The sequence below is a fragment of the Cervus canadensis genome, chromosome 1, assembly GCF_019320065.1.
Source record: "Cervus canadensis isolate Bull #8, Minnesota chromosome 1, ASM1932006v1, whole genome shotgun sequence".
In the NCBI taxonomy this organism is placed as follows: domain Eukaryota; kingdom Metazoa; phylum Chordata; class Mammalia; order Artiodactyla; family Cervidae; genus Cervus; species Cervus canadensis.
The window spans coordinates 121,540,180-121,562,639 of record NC_057386.1 but is presented as its reverse complement, the minus strand read 5'-3'; the positions used below and the strand labels follow the sequence as shown (position 1 = coordinate 121,562,639).

General features: G+C 45.1%; 1 protein-coding gene across 2 annotated transcripts in view; it reads right to left on the bottom strand.

The window, feature by feature from the left end:
- Positions 1-638: 638 nt before the first annotated feature.
- Positions 639-22,460, bottom strand: part of SUDS3 (SDS3 homolog, SIN3A corepressor complex component) — a 36,246-nt gene continuing 14,424 nt past the window's right edge. For both annotated transcript variants that reach the window (XM_043440255.1, XM_043440245.1), the window contains 6 exons: positions 17,907-18,002; positions 16,898-16,959; positions 16,728-16,749; positions 15,473-15,578; positions 7,127-7,211; positions 639-4,090 (listed from right to left, as the gene is read on the bottom strand). In XM_043440255.1, the coding sequence (XP_043296190.1) occupies positions 3,992-4,090; positions 7,127-7,211; positions 15,473-15,578; positions 16,728-16,749; positions 16,898-16,959; positions 17,907-18,002 (470 nt within the window). In that variant the 3' untranslated portion in view covers positions 639-3,991. The remainder of the gene's footprint in view (positions 4,091-7,126; positions 7,212-15,472; positions 15,579-16,727; positions 16,750-16,897; positions 16,960-17,906; positions 18,003-22,460) is intronic.

The window sequence follows — 22,460 nt, the reverse complement described above, 5'->3', positions numbered from 1 at the left end:
CTTCCTCTGCCGCCCCCTTCTCCTTGAGCCTTCAATCTTTCCCAGCATCAGGGTCGTTTTCAATGAGTTCTACGAATGTTACGATAACAATAAAAAATTATTCAGATTGTGACTGCCCTTCTCCATTATCCCAAGTGTGGAGCAGCCCTTCCCAATGGGTGTTACAAGCACAACTGGGCTGTGAGCGCACGGGCCCCCAGGGGCAGAAAGCGGCCTCACCACGTTACCGCCCCCCCCCACCAGGGAGCTGTAGAAACACCATCTTTTTTGGTGAGATTGGCAAGTACTGCTCTCGAGTTCTCAATGAACAGCAGCCTCCTCATCAGACCAGTTTACCTTAAGGCCTTTCCTACCTTAGGTCAACTGTATTTACTCCATTTTTAATCAGGTTCTTCTATCCTTTCCGACCAGAAGACAGCTTAGCTGGCTACACTTAAGGGTTGACAACTGTAGACTGGCTCTTTATAGACCTGGGAGTTCATCTTGGACATCACGCATATCTAACCCTTCAGCAAGCTAATGACTAGGAGGTCCCTCCCTCTTCTCCGACTTCCTTCCCCCCCATGACCACTGAAGGGAAAACCTAAAATAAATTTTAATCATTTAGGCAATCAATGGATGTCACACAGATTACGTGCAGGTTTTCTCTTTGAAAGTTTATTGTCATTTAAAGAAAAAAAAATAAAACCCTCTACTTGTTACATTCACCTCTCAGAACATTTAATGTACCAGTTAATGATGTTATTGTATAAAAAAAAAGCCCACCAACTGCTTGAAATGGCTGTAAGTTATTATTATTTTTTGCCATGTTCTGGTATTAAAGTGGTTTAAACTCTTTGGAAAAAAATGGTGTAACATTAAGTACCGAGATTTCAAATTCCCAGATTAGAAACAAGGTTTTTTTTATCAGGAGGAATTTTAGTAAAAATTCAAGGGTAAAAGGAAATGTTAATAGAAAATAAAAAACAAAAATATTGTAAAAAATAGAATCCCCCTCCCCACCCCCCACCCAGTCAAGTTAGGTTAAAAAAAAAAACATTGCAACCAAACCCATTCCATCCCACCCCCCATATTTCTCTTAGAAAAGTCACCCAATCCTAAACACAGGGTCTCACACACCAATACAAGTAGCTTGATTTGCAGATCAGCTTCTGGGATCTTCTACTGGCCCCAGTTAGAATTTCTTTAAAAAAAAAACTTAGGTAGTTAGACTTCTATAAATACTGGTATCCAAATCAAGGAAAATATCCTGGCTTTGGTATGGCTACAGAAATCTGGAAACTGTTCAAGAGGACACTGGCTTAGAGAGGGAGGTGAGGGAGACACACAACTCCTAGGTGGAGGTAAAATAAATATTAGGACACCCCCGCAGCAAACACTGCAGGTAACACTTGAGGCTGATGCCTCGAACAAAACACGTGTACAGGTTCTTGATCAGGATCACACACATACAGCTTCTTGAACACAGTAACACACACACAGGTTCTTGATCAGATTAACATATGTATAGGTTATTGATTGGAATTGTCTGGACCAAACTTTATCCAAGTACCACTTGCAGGAAATAGTTTGAATCTGGGAATTTATCTGGTGCCCTGATGAGATAAAGGCCTTTTGGAAGAAGAATAACCACCTGGGCTAAGAGCCAGGCCCCTCTTATTCTAGGAAGCTCAGAATCTGTTTTTTCCTTGTCTTGTTTGACTTTGCCCACCATAAAAGCACCTCTATCTCCTAGCAAAGGGGGTCTTCCCTCCCTGGTCACCAACCATAGGGGTCTATCTGACGGGCAGAACTGCTGACTCTTCATCTCTGGAGTGACTCAATAAAAAGCAAATCTGCCAGGATCAGGAGCATAATTTACTGTGCCATGTCCCAAGTGGACCACATGGTTTCCCCCATTCTCACTACATCATAACTGTTAAGGGTTGTGGGAATACTGAGGAGAAGGTAGAAGTGTGGTGGAGTCCATGCTGAAGCATGGCCTCAAACATCCTCCAATTTACAGAAGAGAAAAGGATAAAGTGTCTGGTCTTCAAATCACTAATCTTTTCATGAAAGCACAAAGGAACCACCAGGCAAGGCCAGAAAACAAGGTGAGCTGCTGCTGCTCCAATGCTTAAAAATTGTTATCAATACAAAGAACCACCACCACTCCCCCAAAGAAACTCTAGAGCAGTGGTAGGAAGACAAGACAATCATTAAAAAAAGAAAAAAAAAAAAATTTTTTAAACCATGTTTGATGGCAACACACACAAAATACATCTAAATAAATTTCCAGCACAGTGTGCAAGGGGATAACAAAGAGCTCCCTGATATTATGGGAAGTGACACACACCACAGCAAAAATTCAGCCAAGAGAGGGCCGCCCTTACAGCAAAGGTTGCCAAGAAAAAATAAAAGGTGAAGGCCCTGTTTAGTGCAGATCTGGTTCACTATTGTAAAAATCACCGTGGGAGGCTGGAAGGCAGTAAAGAAACTCAGAACGCCCAGGCAACTTCTGATAAATGACGTCATTTATCCTGTTTTCTAAATGAGACTCCAACACCAGAAGACAATGAGAGAAAAACTGGATTATAAATTAAAACTCAAATGTACCTGTACAAGCCTTTACTCTGGGTCACTAAGGTTTGGTCTCTGTTGAAGCCAGGACTCTGGAAAAGGTAATCTACTTGTCCTCACAGCTCCGCAACCTACTTTGGGACATGTGTATCAAGAGATAACACGAAGACAATCACTTGAGACCAAGGGAATTGCTTACAAAGGTTTCCTAGGATGCATCACGTCTACTGATTGCTCAGAGAGGCTAATACTTGACCCAAATACTTTAACATCTTAAGATGGCAACAAGAATATTAAAGCAAACAATCAGCCAGTAAGTCATCTGTCCAATTTGGAGAGTGAAGGAACGTGAGCAGGGCAGGCTGTTTCATCAGGATTCATTTAGGGAGAGTGTAGGTTTAACGGCAGTCACAGCCTTCTTCGTCTCCAACCTGGGCCAGAGCTCCTGGGAGCTGACAAGATTTCATGGGTTTGGAATGGCCAAGGTGAAACACTGGCATCAGCAACAAGAGTGTGATCCGAGTTAGAGCGTACAGATCACTGATGACTCCACCATCTATCTCACCTCCCCACCGACCACAGACAACCCAATCATCAGCTGGCAGCAGGGACCACCTCATCTACTTGGGAGCAGGAGACAGCAGTGAACTACACGCTAAAATTTCTGAAATGATCACTTTGTGTTCCAGACTGAGCTAGAATAAATCTGTGTGAATAAACCACTTGCCTTAAACAACATTTGAAATATGGTACCTTCAGCACTTTATGAATATGAAACACTCTCCCTGCCCCGGCCCCGTTTACTGCAGTGCACGTTGTCTCCCATGTGAATTTTCCTGTCTTTCAGACAATGGAACGGGTGGCACACACAGACGTAACATAAGACATTCGTTTCTCCAAGAAGGCTGAGTCCGGAGAATGACTCTCCTTCTGCTAGGACCTCTGCCCCAAGCTTCTGGGGAAGCAGCGAACTGCACTCGACAAGGAAGGGACCTACGTGATCCACTGATTGGATTCAAAAGGTGAAAACGCATTGCAGAGGGTACCCTTTCTGCTCCTCGCCATGGAAGACAGACCTACAGATAATAGAGAGAACTGTCCCTTCAAATCAGAGGCGGCTTTAAAAGAGAAAAAAAAAAAAAGACAAAGGATAAGCAAAAAAAAAGAAAATTGGTAAAGCCAACTCCCAACGCTCCGGAGAGTACAACAGTCTCAGGGTGACGGACGACTGGAAGAAGTCGACGCAGGGAAAGAATGATGCAAGGCGGGATGGGACTGGCCACCAGAATGCCTTGCAGAATCCACCATAGTGTTCTCGATCTGCTAAGGCCAAGGAGCCATTCCCAAGTTAAAAATTTTCTATTAAGAAAACAAAACAAAACCAAAAACCATTCCAGAAAAGGGGTCGAGGGAAGAAGAATACTGGAGAACATCAAGCCGCTGACCTCCGGCGGATCACAAAGAGCCCACGCTGAAGCTGGCCCAAGTAAATCCTCATCTTGGTGCTGTCGCTTGTCTTCCTCACCCAGATCTGTGGGGGAGAAGGAAAAGAAACAGGATGAGAGGCCAGTACTGAGGGACACATGTTTCAGAGCACAGGGATGTCTGCATGAACTAGGTGTCAGCACAGAGCTGGCAACCTCTTCCTGTCAACCCAAGAGGCCTTCACAGGCACCTCCTTGACCTCTGGCCTCTACTGCAGACAGCAGGCATCCGCCCTTGAACTCATTTCTTCCAGTCATCTCTTTTACAACTTTGAGTACAAAAACAGAAAGCAGTGATCCTGAGTTTCTTTTTCATTTCTGCCTCCATCTTAAGGACTCTTTCTGGTTTGGTTTGATTACAGCATTAGCAATATTAAGACACACATATTGATAAACAAACTCCTAATCAAATAGGAAAATATTTTCCTTGCCCCAAGGGACTTTCATGTTACAGCCTTCCAGAACTCTAGTTTCCTGGCAATTACGGCTAATGGTCATAACAAGAAAGGATAGAAAACTTAACAACAACAACAACAACAAAAATGCCTGTAAGTGAGTGAATGTCCAATTAGGATGCTGAGAAGGCAAAATTAGCTTAAGACAGTCCTTCTCTCCTGATCGTTATCATTCTCCCACAGATGCGATCAGACGTCTGGCACTGGACAGGGCAGGTGTATTCTTCTACAGAACTGAAAAAGAACTCTTCCAGCAGGCGGCCTGCCAGAGCTGCCAGGGGCACTCAGTACACAGCATCCTGCAGCCAGGTAGGGGAAGGAGAGCTACCCCTCCATCACCCATCCCACCTGAGGGAGGAATTCCTGGGGGCCAGGCACTGCGATGACCAAGCTGAGCTCCTTCATTCTCAGAAAAACCCTCAGAAGTAAGTACTGGCATCATCCCTGCGTTACAGAAGAGCACGGCCGAGTCCACTTGTCTGATGGAAACCCTGGCACACAACATCAAGGCCCTCTGCTCTTCCTCAGTAAACCACAGCACCTGACTCTTGTTCTCACCCGTTCTCTCAACCACGTACCTAACATGCAATCAGATGGAGATAAAAGTGTAATGTAAGTCTTTTAAAGATCTGCATCTCACCATATATGCAAGTGCAAGTTCACAGATCTCTCTCCTCTTTCCCCCATTCATTTTTCAGGTTTTAAAAAAGCTTATTCAAAAAAGTCACTCAGTCACGTCCAACTCCTTGCAACCCTACAGACTATAGCTGGCCAGGCTCCTCAGTCCATGGAATTTTCCAGGCAAGAATACTGGAGTGAGTAGCCATTCCCTTCTCCAGGGGATCTTCCTGACCCAGGGATCGAACCCAGGTCTCCTGCATTGCAGATAGATTCTTTACCATCTGATCCAGCAGGGAGTGGGGGTTGCGGGGGGACGACACACAGACTATTTTCAGTTTCATCTCAATTTCCTTACTGTGATTATTTAACAACACAAAGACTTTAGTCAAGTACACTGGTTTAAACATAAAGACCTCACATGAAGCCAAGCTTCTAAAGGACCTTGTAGAACCATTTTAAACTGAAAACTGACTCCAAGGAGGGCTGAACTAGCAGGCAGTCACCAACATGCCCAGACCCACGACCCAGGCACCAAATCTGCCCATGGTCAAGTTATGCAGCAGCCAAGTAGCTTCAGTGTCGCTTAGGATTTGACCTAAAAAAATGAGCTGAAATATTTCCAAGAATTGAGAAGTTTCCCCATTGCCAGAGTTGCAAGGCTCCAATGCACTGAGGCTTCTCCCCTCCAGGAGACATGTCTCAGTCTCACTGTTCCCTTGTCAGACCTCGCTGATGCTCTTGTCAAAGGGTGACAATCTTCAAAAGAAAAAGCAAAAACCTAACTTGCATTTCTATTTTCCTGAAAAGTCCTGAGGTGTCACAGCACAGGTTCTGAAGTTAGGTTCAGGTACCAGGAAGTCACATGCGCCTTGTACAGTGGCCCATAGGGCCAGGCACATGTGCTCTGCTGTGAAATTGCAAAGCCTACTGCCAGGGAACAGTAGGCTTCTGAGATGCCCTGTACTGACTTGGCTTGGGATGACACACAGATCCCAAGCCTACAGAAAAATGACATTCATTTATCTGGTAGGCTCTCCGTAACTACTAAGTAAACAATCATTCTGCAAACTAGTCACATTGGAGGGCATTTTCAATTCAGGAGGCTGGGAAAATAGAATAGGCTTAAGTTATTTCATAATCCAGCTTCATTAGATTTACTGTGCACTGGCACGAATAAGTTGGAGGGTAGACACATAAAAATCAATTTCTTTGCAGACATTTGTAGACTGATAAAAGATCAAGCTGCCAAACCAGCTATTAAAGTTTTAAACTGTTTTTTGACTACTAACAATACCCAGTTACACACTGCTGACACCCTGCTAATGAAGGGCCAGCAGGAGAACTCACAGGCCAGTCCCATCGTCCTAGAGTATGACCCTCTGAGCTGACTTTCAACCAGCCCCCATCCTACAAGAGTAACTGGAGGAGACCAGTCCCTGAAGATATGAGCCTAGCATCTCCTTGCTCAGAAGCACAGCAGGACATGCAGGATTAGAGAGACACCAGGCGAGGAGTGGCATGTGGGTCAGATTAGACCACCACCCATTTACTGAGCACTTACTGTGTGCCAGGTGTCTTGTCAGATCCTCAGAGAAACAAATCTGAGTACCCATGAGAGCCCGAGAGAGAGAACAACAAAGACGAGCTGGCTCCACAGGCAAGTCCCATCCTCAGTGGATTGTTTCCTTAAAAAGTGGCATGATTTGAACGTGCAGAGAGCAAACCGACTTGCCTTGTGTTCCTTCCTGCAGTCTATCTGAGTGGTGCCCAACTCAACTACTCTGTAGGAAGTCCACAATCACAAGGAATATACAAACCCGCATATACTGTAGTCATACAAAGTAAGAGATTTTCAAGAGCAATATGTGCAATTTCTGCCTGAAAGTGCTATCTTTCGAATCTAGCCTACATACAATACAGTGATTCCACTGTACTTTCTTGGTGGTGCTTGCACTGCAGGTTTGTCCCATTTTGCACTCCTAAAGGGTGAGGGAGTTCAGTCCTTACTTCGTTGGCTCCAACAGAGCTGATCACACAGCTCAGTTTCTGGTTGTCCTTTGACTCCAGATAGATGGCCTGGCTCTTATGGTACCTGCCAGAAACAAGACATACACTTATTTTTTTAACCACTTTTTTGAGATGTGATTGACATGTGAAATGTGGTATATATTCAATGTACACAAATCAGTGAGTTTGAGCATAAGTACATACCCATGAAATCATCACCACCAGTCATAAACATCTGTCTCCTCCCAAAGTTTCCTCCCACCCTCTTTATTATAACTATAGTTTTGTAGCTTTTTTTTTTTCTTTTTGGGTAAGAATATTTAACATAAGGGCTTCCCTTGTGGCTTAGCTGGTAAAGAATCCACCTGCAATGTGGGAGACCTGGGTTCGATCCCTACGTTGGGAAGATCCCCTGGAGAAGGGAAAGGCTACCCACTTCAGTATTCTGAGCTGGAGAATTCCATGGACTGTATAGTCGACAGGGTTGCAAAGAGTCAGACACAACTGAGCAACTTTCACTTCACTTTCACTTTACCCTCTTAAAAATTTTAAGTATGTAAGTACTGGCACAAATTTAAGAAAGTAATAAATAAATGAAGAAAAGGAGGGAAGACGAAAAAAATACTACAACAAAAAACTAATTAAAGGAGTCTTAATTTATATTTGAGGAACAGCCTGGATTTCAGGTTTAATTTCAATGCTTCCATCCTTAGATTAGGCAACCTCCTAATCTTCTAAGTCTAAAATCTACATTCTTGGTCCCACTGCAGAATGGAAAAGGGGGCCAAGGAAAGGCCTGGAAAACCAACTCTGTATTTAGTTTTTTATTTAAGACTATGTGACCCAGTTCACTAGTGGAGCTGATGGAATTCCAGCTGAGCTATTTCAAATCCTAAAAGATGATGCTGTTGCACTCAATATGTCAGTAAATATGGAAACTCAGCAGTGGCCACAGGACTGGAAAAGGTCAGTTTTCATTCCAATCCCAAAGAAAGGAAATGTCAAAGAATGCTCAAACTACCGCACAATTGCACTCATCTCACACACTAGTAAAGTAATGCTCAAAATTCTCCAAGCCAGGCTTCAGCAATACGTGAACCATGAACTTTCAGATGTTCAAGCTGGTTTTAGAAAAGGCAAGGGAACCAGAGACCAAATTGCCCACATCCGCTGGATCACTGAAAAAGCAAGAGAGTTCCAGAAAAACATCTATTTGTGCTTTATTGACTATGCCAAAGCCTTTGACTGTCTGGATCACAATAAACACTGGAAAATTCTGAAAGACTGGAGGATACCAGACAACCTGACCTGCCTCTTGAGAAACCTGTACGCAGGTCAGGAAGCAACAGTTAGAACTGGACATGGAACAACAGACTGGTTCCAAATAGGAAAAGGAGTACATCACGGCTGTATACTGTCACCCTGCTTATTTAACTTATACGCAGAGTACATCATGACAAATACTGGTCTGGATGAAGCACAAGCTGGAAATCAAGATTGCCGGGAAGAATATCAACAACCTCAGATATGCAGATGACACCACCCTTATGGCAGAAAGTGAAGAACTAAAGAGCCTCTTGATGAAATTGAAAGAGGAGAGTCAAAAAGTTGGCTTAAAGCTCAACATTCAGAAAACTAAGAACATGGCATCTGGTCCCATCACTTCATGGCAAATAGATGGGGAAACAGTGGAAACAGTGGCAGACTTTATTTTTTGGGGCTCCAAAATCACTGCAGATGGTGATCGCAGCTATGAAATTAAAAGACGCTTGCTCCTTGGAAGGAAAGTCATGACTAATCTAGAGAGCATATTGAAAAGCAGAGAGATTACTTTGCCAACAAAGGTCCATCTAGTCAAGGCTATGATTTTTCCAGTAGTCATGTATGGATGTGAGAGTTGGACTATGAAGAAAGCTGAGTGCCTAAGAATTGATGCCTTTGAACTGTGGTATTGGAGAAGACTCTTGAGAGTCCCTTGAACAGCAAGGAGATCCAACAATCTAAAGGAGATCAGTCCTGGATGTTCATTGGAAGAACTGATGTTGAAGCTGAAACACCAATACTTTGGCCACCTGATGCAAAGAGCTGACTCATCTGAATAAGACCCTGATGCTGGGAAAGATTGAGGGCAGGAGAAGGGGATGACAGAGGATGAGATGGTTGGATGGCATCACCGACTCAATGGACATGAGCTTGGGTTGGCTCCGGGAGTTGGTGATGGACAGGAAGGCCTGGCATGCTGCGGTTCATGGGGTCACAAAGAGTCGGACACGACTGAGCAACTGAACTGAACTGACCCATTTCAAAAAGTAAATTATAATTTTTCAAGTAAAACCTATGTCCCCACTCTCTATCTCCATCCCCAAAACACTGAGGAGTGAGGGTGGACAAAATGAATAGACGGGCTTGAACACACTGTTCCATTATTTTCTATTTTTTCAGATAACAAATAGAAAATAAGTAAATTTGGCCTGCCTTTTTCAACAAGACAACAGGCCAAATTCAGCCCTTATTCTGATTGCTCATTCAACAAATACTCATTATCCACTCACTGTATCACTGGCCACCCTGGAGGGTGGAGGCAGACAGCCAACAAGGCCACAGGGTCTCTGCTGTCAGGAGCTTTGAATATAGTGGCAGTGACTATTAAATACTCACACCTGCCAAGTCTAACTCAGGTGAAGTTCTGAGCATTAGACTTGGACCGAAAGGTACCTAACTTTGCCCTGGGTCAGTTGGGAGAACAGACGGAGGAAAGACCAGACCCTCCCCCTTTCATCTATTCTCTTGGCCTGTAGTGCAGGAACATCTTCACTTTCTTCTACAAGTTCAGGGACAAGGCCAAGGATGAAAGTGAGGAAACCAGGGCCAAAGCACAAATGAGTCAATAACAGCTGCCACAAGGGGAAGAAGCAGCTGCTGTGTGACCAGAGCTAGAAACATCAGCAGAGGTGCTGCCGGCAACTCTGGCCTGGGCCAGTCCAGTACAGTCAAGAATGTAACCTCTGATTCATTCTGACTGCGCAGAGTTGACTTAACAGACAGACCCACCAACTCATGTAGCTTCCACCAAAATGCATCTCCCGGCAAAGCATTGCCATCTTACCACGATTTCTGCTGGGGAAGAAGACAGACTCTGTTTTGCTGGTACAAGGAAATAATCCACTGCCAGGAAATCACAGCTAAGGAGGCACTTCACGCCCACAAGGGCTTCCCTGTAGCTCAGCTGGTAAAGAATCTACCTGCAATGTGCGAGACCTGGGTTCTATCCCTGGGTTGGGGTGATCCCCTGGAGAAGGGAACGGCTACCCACTGCAGTATTCTGGCCTGAAGAATTCCAAGGACTATATAGTCCATGGGGTTGCAAAGAGCTGGACACAACTGAGCGACTTTCACTTTCACTTCACACCCAAATGGGCTTTTTTCAATCAAGGTTCTAAGCACTCTTTAACGCGCTACTTAGCTGAAAACTCAAGTTTCCAAGTCAATTTATTTCCTGAGAACACTATTAAAAGAAATAGAATCATAGATTCAATTAGAACAGCAACACTGGTTTAGACTCAGCTTTAAAGTTGCTTTTGGCCAGGGATTAGCTGGTAAACTGGGTCAGGGGACCTCCATAATGCTAAATATGTTAACATTACAGCACATAAGGAAAGGGTGAACTGGTTCACGGCAAAACTCAAACCTGAGTTTTCCTCCCACATCTAAGCCAACCATCCTGTGTAAATGGTAAAGTTGTGAGTAATGGTTAGAATAAAAACAAAAGGGGAGAATATTCACAGCTACTCTATGGGGATTATGAGTTATTAAAGAGATAAAAAAACACAAAACAACAAGCAACTAGCCTCAAGTCACCCTGATACTACTCTCTAAATACTTTAATAAAGAAAGGTCATGGGTGGGTGTGGTATAGAAATATATAACTAGTGTGAAATGTGCTCAATATACTGCTAAGTCAAGAAAAAAGCTTCATCCATTATGTCCCTGGGCGCATAATACAACATAATGTGTGTTACCTGTGTATCATATACACAGAATAAAACCAGGTAAGCTTATATATTAAAATGTCTATTAAATATATATTAAAATTTCACCAAAATATAAGACAAAAACCTCAGAAAAGAATGATATTTCTTTCATCACATGGTTTTCTTCTTTTCAGAATAAATAGGTAAAAAAGTGTGAAAGCATTAGTCACTCAGTCATATCCGACTCTTTGCAATCCCATGGACTGTAGGCCACCAGGCTCCTCTGTCCATGGAATTCTTCAGGCAAGAATACTGGAGTGGGTTGCCATTTCCTTCTCCAGGGGATCTTCCCGACCCAGGGATCGAACCTGAGTCTCTTGCATTGTAGGCAGATTCTTTACTGTCTGAACCACCAGGGAAGCCCCATTACTTGTATTAAAAAGCATACTGTACTTTCTTATGAGCCACAATACTGGAAAATACCAAAGTAACCAAAAAATGGTAAGAAGAAAACTTAATGTCACAAATTATGTCTTAATATCTGTTAAAGACAGTTCTGGGAGAGAGTCACAACAGCTGTCCTGGGATGCACTGTATCTTCCTTCCAATCCACTCAGCATCCAAATGCCAACACACCGGCCTGGCTTTAAAGTAGATATCAGGAGTAAATGCAATCTGGTCTGGTAAGCCTGGGAAGCGGTCTAGGACTTACATAACTGGCCACCTCTCAAACCTGCCTGCTCTGGGGTCTCTGAACCGTGGCGGCTTGAATGCCCACCACTGCTCACATGCTCCCCTGCCTACCGTATGCTCCACAGCAGAGCTGGCCAGCACTGTTTCCCAAACGAGCTGACTCCCAAGTCCTTCTGAAGCAGAGGCTCTGAGACCTCTGGGGGGTTCTCTCGCAACACAAAGTGGTCTTGGGGAACCACCATCCCTGGATATCAAATCTATTAATTACCCAAATTCTCTGGGAAAAAACAAGTCCTCAGAAATTGAAGTGCTCATACATAGTGGGTGGTGGGAGGGGTAAGTTTTCAAGATGAAATCAGAAAGTATATGGCAACCTTACCATACAAATTTACTTGCTAATTCTAAATATTAATAATAGTGGAAAATTCAAAATATGTTCAAAGAATGTTAAAAAAAAAAGCAACAAAAATTGAGTTAAATTAGCAAAAATGTATCCTTTTTTTTTTTTTAAACCAATTAAGTTGTTTGATAAGCTACAACTCATCTCTGCTGAAAAAATATTTTAAATAGCCTCAGAGAACAAGCCCCAAACATCAAATTGACCTTATTACTAATGGAAATTCTGACCTGGGGGAATCGCTACAATTAAGTCCTTAAAGTTTTGCCTCTACTATTAAACCCAATGAACTAGAACCACCACTACTATTATTAAAGAAAGCAATTCCTTTAGAAGGTGGGTCAAAAAGTGGGGCAGAGAAGGGGTAGAATTAATTTAATTTTGTATCCTCCTGGGAATCCTGATATTGTTTTATTTCCCCCAAAAAACGAATGCCATGTTACAATCACAGGATTGCAAGGAGTCCCAATTTCAGCTGTAAAGAGGCACTGCTGGGGAGGTGGGGGTGGGTGGGAGGCTCACGAGGGAGGGGACATACGTACACTTACAGCTGATACAAGGTGCTGTACAGCAGAAATCAACCAACACTGTAAAGCAATTATCCTCCAATTAAAAGTGAAAAAAGAGTCACTGTTTTGAGTTATTAATAACAGCCAGGCCAGAGGGTTATATCTACCCATGCAAGAGGTGCTCTCACTGGATTCACTTCAGCAGCCCCAGATTTAAGGTGAGGAGAGAAAATAAAGTCCACCGGCACAGGCACCATCAATGAGTCACCTTAAAATCTCAGCTACTTTCACAGTGCTTTCTAAGGAGGGTCATTAGTACAAATCAAAACGTGAGGAAAACCTCCAGCAGGACATAAAATATCTTAAAAGCAGTGTACCCAGAGGCAAGGGCAGACGCTCATCTTCCCAAGTGAAACGTAGCCTGATAAATGAGCATTCAGGCCAAGATGGGCAGCCCAAATCACACTCATTGTGCTCAAGTCATTTAAAACTCAATGAAATGTGTTTTGCCAGAAATACTGTTTCACCAAAATACTTCACGCCACCGGCAAGAGCAGAAAGTAATTCAGCTGATCTCTCAGCCACAGGCCAGGACTACTGAGAAAGAAGGAAGAAAGAGAACCTCCAAACTGACAAGGACACAGAGCCAAACATCAGGAGCCTGATGAGACGTGAGAGGCCAGTCCTGCACTGGGAGTGTGCCAGCCAGGATTCTGGCAAACACACTTTCCAGATTCAGCAGAAAGGGAGGGGCTCTCTCTCAGCAGATGTGACGTGAACTCTGACCAGCAAGGCCACAGAAGAGGAACACAAAGAATGCAGAAAACAACAGTCATCATACTTAACAACAGAGTAAGCAACTTGAAAGTCACTGAAATTATCAGATGCTCCCAGACACTTGACAGATCTCTGCTGCCACTGGGAGAAAGACAGTGAAATTCCTTCCAAACACTTAGGTGGTTGGACACATCCCACCTGACCACGGTCTACACTGTGAAACCCCCATCACTGTGGATCCTTTCTTCAGAAAAACAAAGAGTTTTATTTTACTGCGTTTTCATATCTCGTAAATCTGAGGACTAAGCCGTAGGAGGAGGAAGACAGTGACGCAATGACAAAATGAACATCATCTGAAATATCACAGGGCTTTAGGACTCACAGATTCGTAAAGATGTTAGTGATAAATCTCATCATCTTTGAAGACGGTTCTTATGTGTGCGCTTGATCTTTAAAGGTTATTTGGTTTTCATTATTAGAAACATTTTTCATCTTATTTTGCCCCTTGATGTGTTGAGTTGTCGGGGCCTGCCATCTAGTGGTGCTTGTGTTCTGACAAGCAACCCTAGAAAACAACACAGCTGGCCTTTTAGAAGGACACTGAACAATCAAATGACAGGGGCAGAAGTCACCAAGATCAGGCTAACAGACAGATCCCGCCTTCCTCCTCTCCTGGGTTGTTAACTCACTGTAACCTCATGGGCAGAACTGCTGTACTTCAGGCACCACGAGGTCTCTGAGCATTTTTACCAACTTCAGACATTTAACAATGGGGCTTTTTTTTTTTTTTTTAAGAAACCTCAAAACATTCAAAATAATAACTAATTTTAGAATTTTGGTTTAAATACTGAAACTCAAAACATTATATAACCATTATAAATGGCAATTACAGAGACCCTACAATAACCCAGAGAAACATTCTCCTTACAAACAAGTAGAAAGGCAGAAGGAAGACGCGTCCGCCGTGACTTAACCTGAGCAACAGTGTGCCTACATGTGGGCAATGAATAAGAGGAGGAACTGAGAATTTAAAGAAAGGATGGCAGGGTCCAGCTGACTTGACATCTAGCAGATAACCAGTCACAGAGCACACAGTAGGAAACCTTTACAAAAAGAGCAAATGCATGAATAAGGTTTTTCATATTGTTTTGCTATTTCCTTCCCAATGACCACAATGGTGGCCTGAAGGTTTCAAACCGTCTTCAATCTAAACTAGTAATGTTTTAGGCTACAACTCTCCCAAGTACTTTCCCTGGAACACTTGTGCTGCAAGATGTGGTGTGTAAAAGGGTCCACGCACGCTCAGTCACTGACTCATGTCCTACTTTTTGCGACCCCACCAGGCTTCTCTGTCCATAGGATTTCCCAGGCAAGAAGACTAGAGTGGGTCACCATTTCCTCCTCCAGGGTATCTTCTCAACCCAGGGATTGAACCCACATCTCCTGCACTGGCAGGCAGATTCTTTACCACTGAGCCACCAGGACAGCCTGTGTAAAAGGGTACCTTGTCAGATAAGCAGTACTGAGTAACATCTCATCAATTCAGTGTACATTAGCGTATCAGAAGACCCGGAGTGCCACAATGATGAAACCCACTGATCTTAGTTAACACAGCCACTGCCCACACTCACCTGACCACAGAATCTTTTCTTCCACAGAGCCCCTATTAATTTCAGCATGCAGAGGGCACAGTTAAGGGGAGGAAGAGGGGGACATAAACCCTGACCCCAGTCTACAGGGGCACCACAAAAGATGTAAGCCTGCAGGTTCTAGTATGGTGGCAGCAGCATGACCAGAAGAACATGTTTTGGGGAACACTGCCTTCAGAGATCTAACAAGCAGCATCAGTCCAAGACTCCCCACACACTTTTTAATGTCCCTCCACCTTTAGTTAAGCAGCAGCCATGCTCTGAAATAATAACTAGAGACAGCCCTGGCCCTCTTTCCAAACGGTTCTTTCGAGATACTAATGAGTAACCTATGTTCACATAGAACTTACCATCTTTTATCGTAGTACAGTTTGCCGTCTTCTATCCGAGCTTCAAATCTCTGGGCTGGAGACTCTGCAGGGGTGGTGGGCAAGTGTTCGGGAGAGGACGGGGATGCTGGAGGAACCGAGGAGATATTCCCATGACTAAGCGTGTCACAAGCATGCTAGTCCATCCACTAACATGCTTTAAGTGAAATGCTATTTATAAGGGGGCAACAGTCATGATCCTCAAGTTCTTACCATTCTAATAAATGGAAATTCAACAAAATTCTTGTACATCACATCTTCAAAGCAACTCTGTGAGCAGGCAAGGCAAAGATTAACCTCCTCACGGAAGAGAAACTGAAACCTGAGACTCAGGCAGGCTAACTGAGAGTAGGACTAAAACACCACTGATGATCAGAAGCTCCAATGGGCAAGAACTAGAAAAATCTCATTAAATTTATAAAAATTAAATCACGTCTAGAAATATTTATTAAGAAATAGAGCAGGTTATTGGGGTATGTATCGAGTCAAGTTAATAGCGCTGATAACTAAAATGGGTTCAAATCATGTAAATTCACACACTTACTCACAAACCCACCCCACCAGGCCTTCAGACACTCAGGACCTCTCTCCGGACCATGGTGGCTTTCAGGAGGGAATTATTCAGAGTGGGAAGAATCTTGTTTCCTTTCATAAGACTCGGCTCATGGAGGGATGTGTAAGTAATCACCATGTTTAAAAACAACAGCAAAAAATGCCTTGCCAGTCCAGAGTTCTATTTTGCAGCCTAGCAAAGACCCTTAAGTGCTGCTCTGAAGGAAGCACCCTAAACATTGGGCCTGTCTCTTCTATAAGTTGGGACTGGGAGCAGCCCGAAAGGCCCTTAGAACCAGCCTGTGAAAGCCACAGGATAAGCATGCCTCGTGCTGAACTCTACCAACTGACCAACATTGAAACATCCTCTGATCTCATTTTCAGAAATGGATCTGTGCTGACATCTTATGCCTAATGCCTACAAAAGAAAGGAAAGGATCATATGTCTTTTTTACAATAAATCCTAAGGAAAAGACAAAGGTACCTTTAACATAGCAGGGTTAAAAATAAAAATCAGGGGAGGATGAACTTAAAGGTCCCCTTTGGTTTTCATGATGACTGCTCTTAGGTAAATGATGAATGTTTTATTTTTGAAAACCACGACAACTCCTTGTCAGGCATTCACATGCTTTTCCAACAATACAATAAAAAGGCTGCACAAATGCCTGTAACATTGTGCACTTACCTGGTCTCTTGGGTGACTTCAGCTGTAGGAAAAACAACAAAAAAATCTTAGAGAAAATCATTTCAGATGCAACTCAAGGTGTCAAAGGTATCACAGTGATTTCATAAGCAACATGTGAACAAAATAAGGCCCGAGCTTTCAAATAAATAAAAAAAAAAATCACACTGTACCTTATTTAACGTTCTCAGATCCTCCATGATCTGCTCATCTGTTAACAAATAGTTGAGCTGGGGTACTGACAGTTAAAGGAATGTGTCTAAAAAGGACAGTTTCCAAGCAAACAGAATTCAACAAGACGGTGCCAGCATTTGAGAATCTACCAAATGAGAGGAAGTTCCACCATGTTCCTACAGTTTGCCTCTCGGACCTTTCTGATCCTCCTACTCAACATGGTGGAGTCAGGTATTTAAGAGTCCAAATTCCCCCATCTTACAAATGTCTATGCTAAGAAGGTGAAATGAGACTCCACAGGTAACTACAGAAACAGTGAGAGCCCAGGGCACAGGAAGAAACCTCACCTGCCACTCGTGAAGTGCTTTTGTCCCGAAGATCCGAGACTTCCACACACATACATAATCTTGCCTAGCAGCTTCAATTCTCAGTTGGGAATATGAAGGGACCTGAAGTCATGCCCTGTCCTCTTGGCAGATAAATAAGAAAACCATTCTGTACAAATGGCTATTTATCATCTCCTCGAGAAGATGGAAACAACATACACCCCCATCATGCGTCCCCTTTCCATTCTTATGATGAGAGGGGTTTCTTAATGTCTGACTATAACTCTTTTTTGTTTTAATTGAACAGCAGTTTGCAATCCACTGTTTGGGGGATACAGGTGACTGAAGTACAAGAGGCAGTTACTGTCCTCATTTGCTAAGTGGAAAAATCAAGGGCACATGAAATTTTCAGCTGTCCCGAATTTCCAAGTGAGTGTAAAAGGAGCCCAGAGTCCCTTTCCAAATGACTGCTCTCTGCGACTCGCTCCCACTCAAAGCAGAAACGACAGGATTCCAATCATAAAACGGCCACCCTCTATCTCATGGACAAATATATGTGCTTTCCAACCTAATATGACAATTCCTGTGGCGCAAAGGCCATTTTCAGTCTATCAGAAGGAAAAGCAAAGGATTCAGTGGTCTAAAGGAAAAGGAGTGATGAAGGGTTGATGTGAGTGGATATCAGGAGCAGGTTTCCTCCTCTTGTCTGGGATGGGGACAGGATCATTCGGTCGCCTCCGCAACTTTCTGGTCATGATGGGTTTCACTTCCATGGAATCTACGGCAAGAATGAAACAGGTAAAGCTATCCAACTGCCACCTGAAGTCAGCAAGAGTCCACAGTAGGACTGTCAGCCCCAGAGCTACCCCACCAGAATTGTTTCATGAGGGACGTCCAGTCCACGAATGTGGGTCAGATGCCGATGACTTCTGAGGGGCCTGTGCTCAGGAGACTCTGAAGGCTGACCCAAGCACACATCCCCCTCAGAAACGGCAGCCCCCCTGCAGCTTCCCACTGCAGCTGTGGCTGCTTCGCTCTGACTCCCTAAAAACTAGGCGTTTTCCTCTTCCTCCTCTCTCAAATCAGGAGGCCACAGAGCAGTAGGCACTTAGGACTGGAAGGAACTTCTGGGTTGTCTCAGCTAATTCCCGCCCTTCCCACAGACAGCAAGTGAACCAAAGCCCAGTGGTGTAATAGGCTCTTGAGAGGCCTCTGGCCTCAGTCTCAACATTTTTACATGAGATTTACAAACTTGAACTCTTATTATTTTATTTTACAACCTTTTTTAACTACTCGACTGTCCAGACTGATACCCTGAAGGCTTCTGGTAAAGGTCTAGTTTCCTCCTCCTCAACTTCTCTTGACTGGCTGTCATGGTGGCCACCTCACCTCACACACAGTCTCTCCCCACGGTCCCTCCTCCTCTCCTGGTTTGCATCCTTGGGCTTCGTTTCGCTGGCCTGCTCCTTAGATGCAGGTGAGCTCTGAGGTCTTGTCAGTTCTCGCTCCAGCTCCACCCACCCTGTCGCACAGCACCCTACACCACCACACATTCTTCTCCAGGTTCCGAGTGAACCACTTCTTCCCTGAGATTCACCCCTGAGACCATCTCCTCCACCACCCACCCTCCCCAGTCAGAGCCAACTGTCATCTGTGACTTTCTTCACCCACACATCAGATCCAGATAATGGCAGTTCTGCCCTTTCACTGGGCTCCCAGGGGGTACCAGTGGTAAAGAATCCACCTGCCAATGCAGGAGACTTAAGAGACTTAAGAGCTGCAGGTTGGGAAGATCCCCTGGAAGAGGGTGTGGCAACCCACTCCACTATTCTTGCCTGGAGAATCCCATGGACAGAGGAGCCTGGTGGGCTACAGTCCATGGGGTCGCAAAGAGTCAGACACAACTAAACCAACTTAGCACTCACGCATGCTGCCTTTTCACTAGCTCTCAACTCCATCCCCTCCTCATACCCTTGCCTCTGTCAAAGGGCTCTTCCTCAGACACAAATCACATCATTCAGCATGTCACTCTTCTCAGGAAACATATCAATGCCTTGCTTTGGCTACAGAATAAGGCCATGCCGGCTTCCCTGGTGGCTCAGACGGTAAAGCGTCTGCCTGCAATGCGAGAGACCCAGGTTCAATCCCTAGGTCGGGAAGATCCCCTGGAGAAGGAAATGGCAACCCACTCCAGTACTCTTGCCTGAAAAATTCCATGGACTGAGGAGCCTGGTGGGCTACAGTCCATGGGGTCGCAAAGAGTCGGACACGACTGAGCGACTGCACTTCACTTCTCCCGTCTGGCCTCCGCCCCTTCTCCTCCCTGCACACAGTCTCTGTGCGAGCTTTGCAGCTCTCCTGTCACCCACAGGCACCTTACTGTTTATGCCTTCAGCCTCTGTGTGCTGTCCCTTGCCCAGCCTCCTCTTTTCTGCCAGGAAACTCCTACACACAACCACCTCCGAGAGCCAGCTCAACACCCGCTGCTGTTATGGCTTCTGAGAAGTCCTGCCTTCTTCCCAGCAACCAGAGCATCTGTACGAGCCCTTCCAGCAAGCTCCTGGTCGCTCCAACTCCACCCCAGGGCCGAGCACACTTCCGGCACACAGCAGGGGCTGGCTGCACAGGATTTCCCACAGAACAACTAGATGAAGTCAAGCCTGATGCTGAGGGCCAGTTCATCTGTGACTGTCACCTACATGAACAGCTGACAAGACAGCCTGAAGGAATTCGACGTGGCCTGTCCACCACGGCAACGTGCAAGGCCCGAGAGGATATAACGGGGGAGAGTGAGGGGCCGTCTCCCTAAAAGACATCTCTTACCCTGTGCTTAGATGCCACCCCACCCCCCCCAGTTTCTTACTGGTTGGGTGGGTGGGAATCCCCGCGGCAAGGTGTGACGTGTCAGGCAGGCTGAGTAAATACTCTTGCATCTCAAGTTTCCTCATCTATAAAATGAAAATACCAGTAACACTTCCCTTACAGGGTGCTGTGAAGATGACATGAGATGACAGGTATAAAGCCCTCAACATGGTGCCTGGCGTAACTAGAATTTAGTCAATGCCAGTTTTTATCATCGAGCTCTCAGCCAGGAAAAAACCATACAGAGATCTTTCTGAAAAGTCATGGCACAAACAGCTGCAATAGAAATTACAAACTTGAAGGCCAACTGCTGTCAACTGTGAGGCTTTGCAACATTTAGACCTAATTTGGAAGATGAAACACCACCAGAGATAAGGCACCAAGACTCCAGCCAAGCGTGCCCTGCCCTCCAGGGGTAGGCGACACATGACGGAAACAAGCAGGGAGCGGGAGAGCTGAGAAGATCTGGGAATAAGCTGGTCCATTCAAAACCAAAAAACTCAGAAGAAAATAACTGCACCCAATCACTCACAGATAAGAAAACATAATCAACTTCTCTTCTGCAATGGTAAAACTCAATCCATTTCACTGACCTAGTCATGGCATTAGCCTAATCAATTTACCCAAAAGACTACTTCAGCATAAGGAAGGTGCTCTGAGGAAATCTCTAAAATTAATTAGCATGTCCCCACAACTGTCTAGGAGAGTGAGTGAGCAGGAAGTAGTCCTGGCCCAGGGTCCAGGTGGAGGATGTAACTCAAGGGGAAGAGCAACATGTATAAGCATCACAGTCCGAAACGACACAGTAAGACTGTTTACTTAACTCACTTTGCTCCAGTCCCACCAAGGTTTGCATGGTTGGCTTCCACAGACGATTTCTCATAGAAAGATGAGAGGTGCTGACCACCCAGGTCTGAGCTGATCTGGAAATTCTATTTCTCACCAGAATCAATAGGCTGGGTTTACATCAGTCTCCTGGGTTTAACCAGGGGTCCCAAGGGCTCTGACAAAAGACAAACTTCTGGGACTGAAACTCAGATCTCAGAGTATGGCCACTCGAGCAGGAAACAGCGTCGTCTCCGACAGAAAAGCCACAGCAGGGTCAACACTGTGGCAGACGGGCAGTTACCCCCAAACCAGGGGCTGGAATGAAGGCCCGGGGCAAACCCCAGGCACCCCTTTCTACTGGCAACGTCACAAACCCAGGCTGCATGGTGACTATAAATGGGTGCCTGTAAGAGATGGGCAGGGAGGATGAAAATCAAGATCAGGTCTTCCATAGTAAAACTGGGTAGGAGTGAAGGGACTGATCTCCATTAGGCCAGCAGCCCACAATACAGAAGTTGCATTCCAAGTGTAAACCGATGAAGCCCCCACAACGCTTGGATTCCACAATGGCAGCACCAGAAAAGAACGTCTGGGGGACGAGCCCACCCCACCCCAAATCCAGGTTCCCTCTTCCGTCCTCTCTCCCAAGCCGTTTGTTTGGAGCCTCTTCTGACTTCCAAGGGTCCCTGCTCACTGGCATCTGGCCTGTGTTGTGTGAACCCCCTCCTGCATCACTACAACCACATAAGTCTTGTAAAGTTTCTTTGCCACTAGAAAGCAGCCTGACACATCTTTACCTTCATTTATTTAGGACACTCCTCTATCAGAACCACCTCACACTGAGGAAGGCACGGAAACCATGTCAGTCTTGTAACTATGAGAACACACCCCTTGAGGACACAGACCTTCCGGGCCGCTCATTCTGTGAAGCACTCAGTGCCACAGGAGTTCGGAGGGTTTCTGGAGTCAGTGTCATGTGGTGGTTAACAGAACATGTCTGGAGTCGAAGAATCATCTCACCCGGACGCTTGGAGCAAAGGGCTCCGCTCCCACGCGCCTGCCCTGCTAAGTCGAGTTGAAGGAGTTGCAGGGGCTGAACGGGGTTCGAGCTCCACCAGGCCTCAGTGCCTGCTCTGTGCCAGCCCCCCGGGGCACATCGCACCATCTCCACATCAGACCTCACAGCGGGTTCTATCAGCTCCCTGCCAAACAACAAAACCCCACCACAGAAGCAAGTTCAAGGCAGGGCTGGGGTTCATCCACTCCTGTCAGCCTTCAGTGGCAGTTCTCATATTTTCATATAACACCTAGCTCAAGGTAAGTACTCAGAGCTCCTACTTGATGTTATCATTACTCATGGCTCCCGTCGCGAATCCAGTATCCTCTAAGGAACCTCACAGGCTTTACTGAGGTCATGAAAAGCTTCCACAGGGGCCTGCAGGTTGGTTGGAAGACGCCCCTGGTGAGGCATGAACTTAAAAAAGAAGATGAAGTGGTGGTTAGTGGTCTATCAGCAGGCAGGAGAAAAGACAGCTGGCCTAAGGTA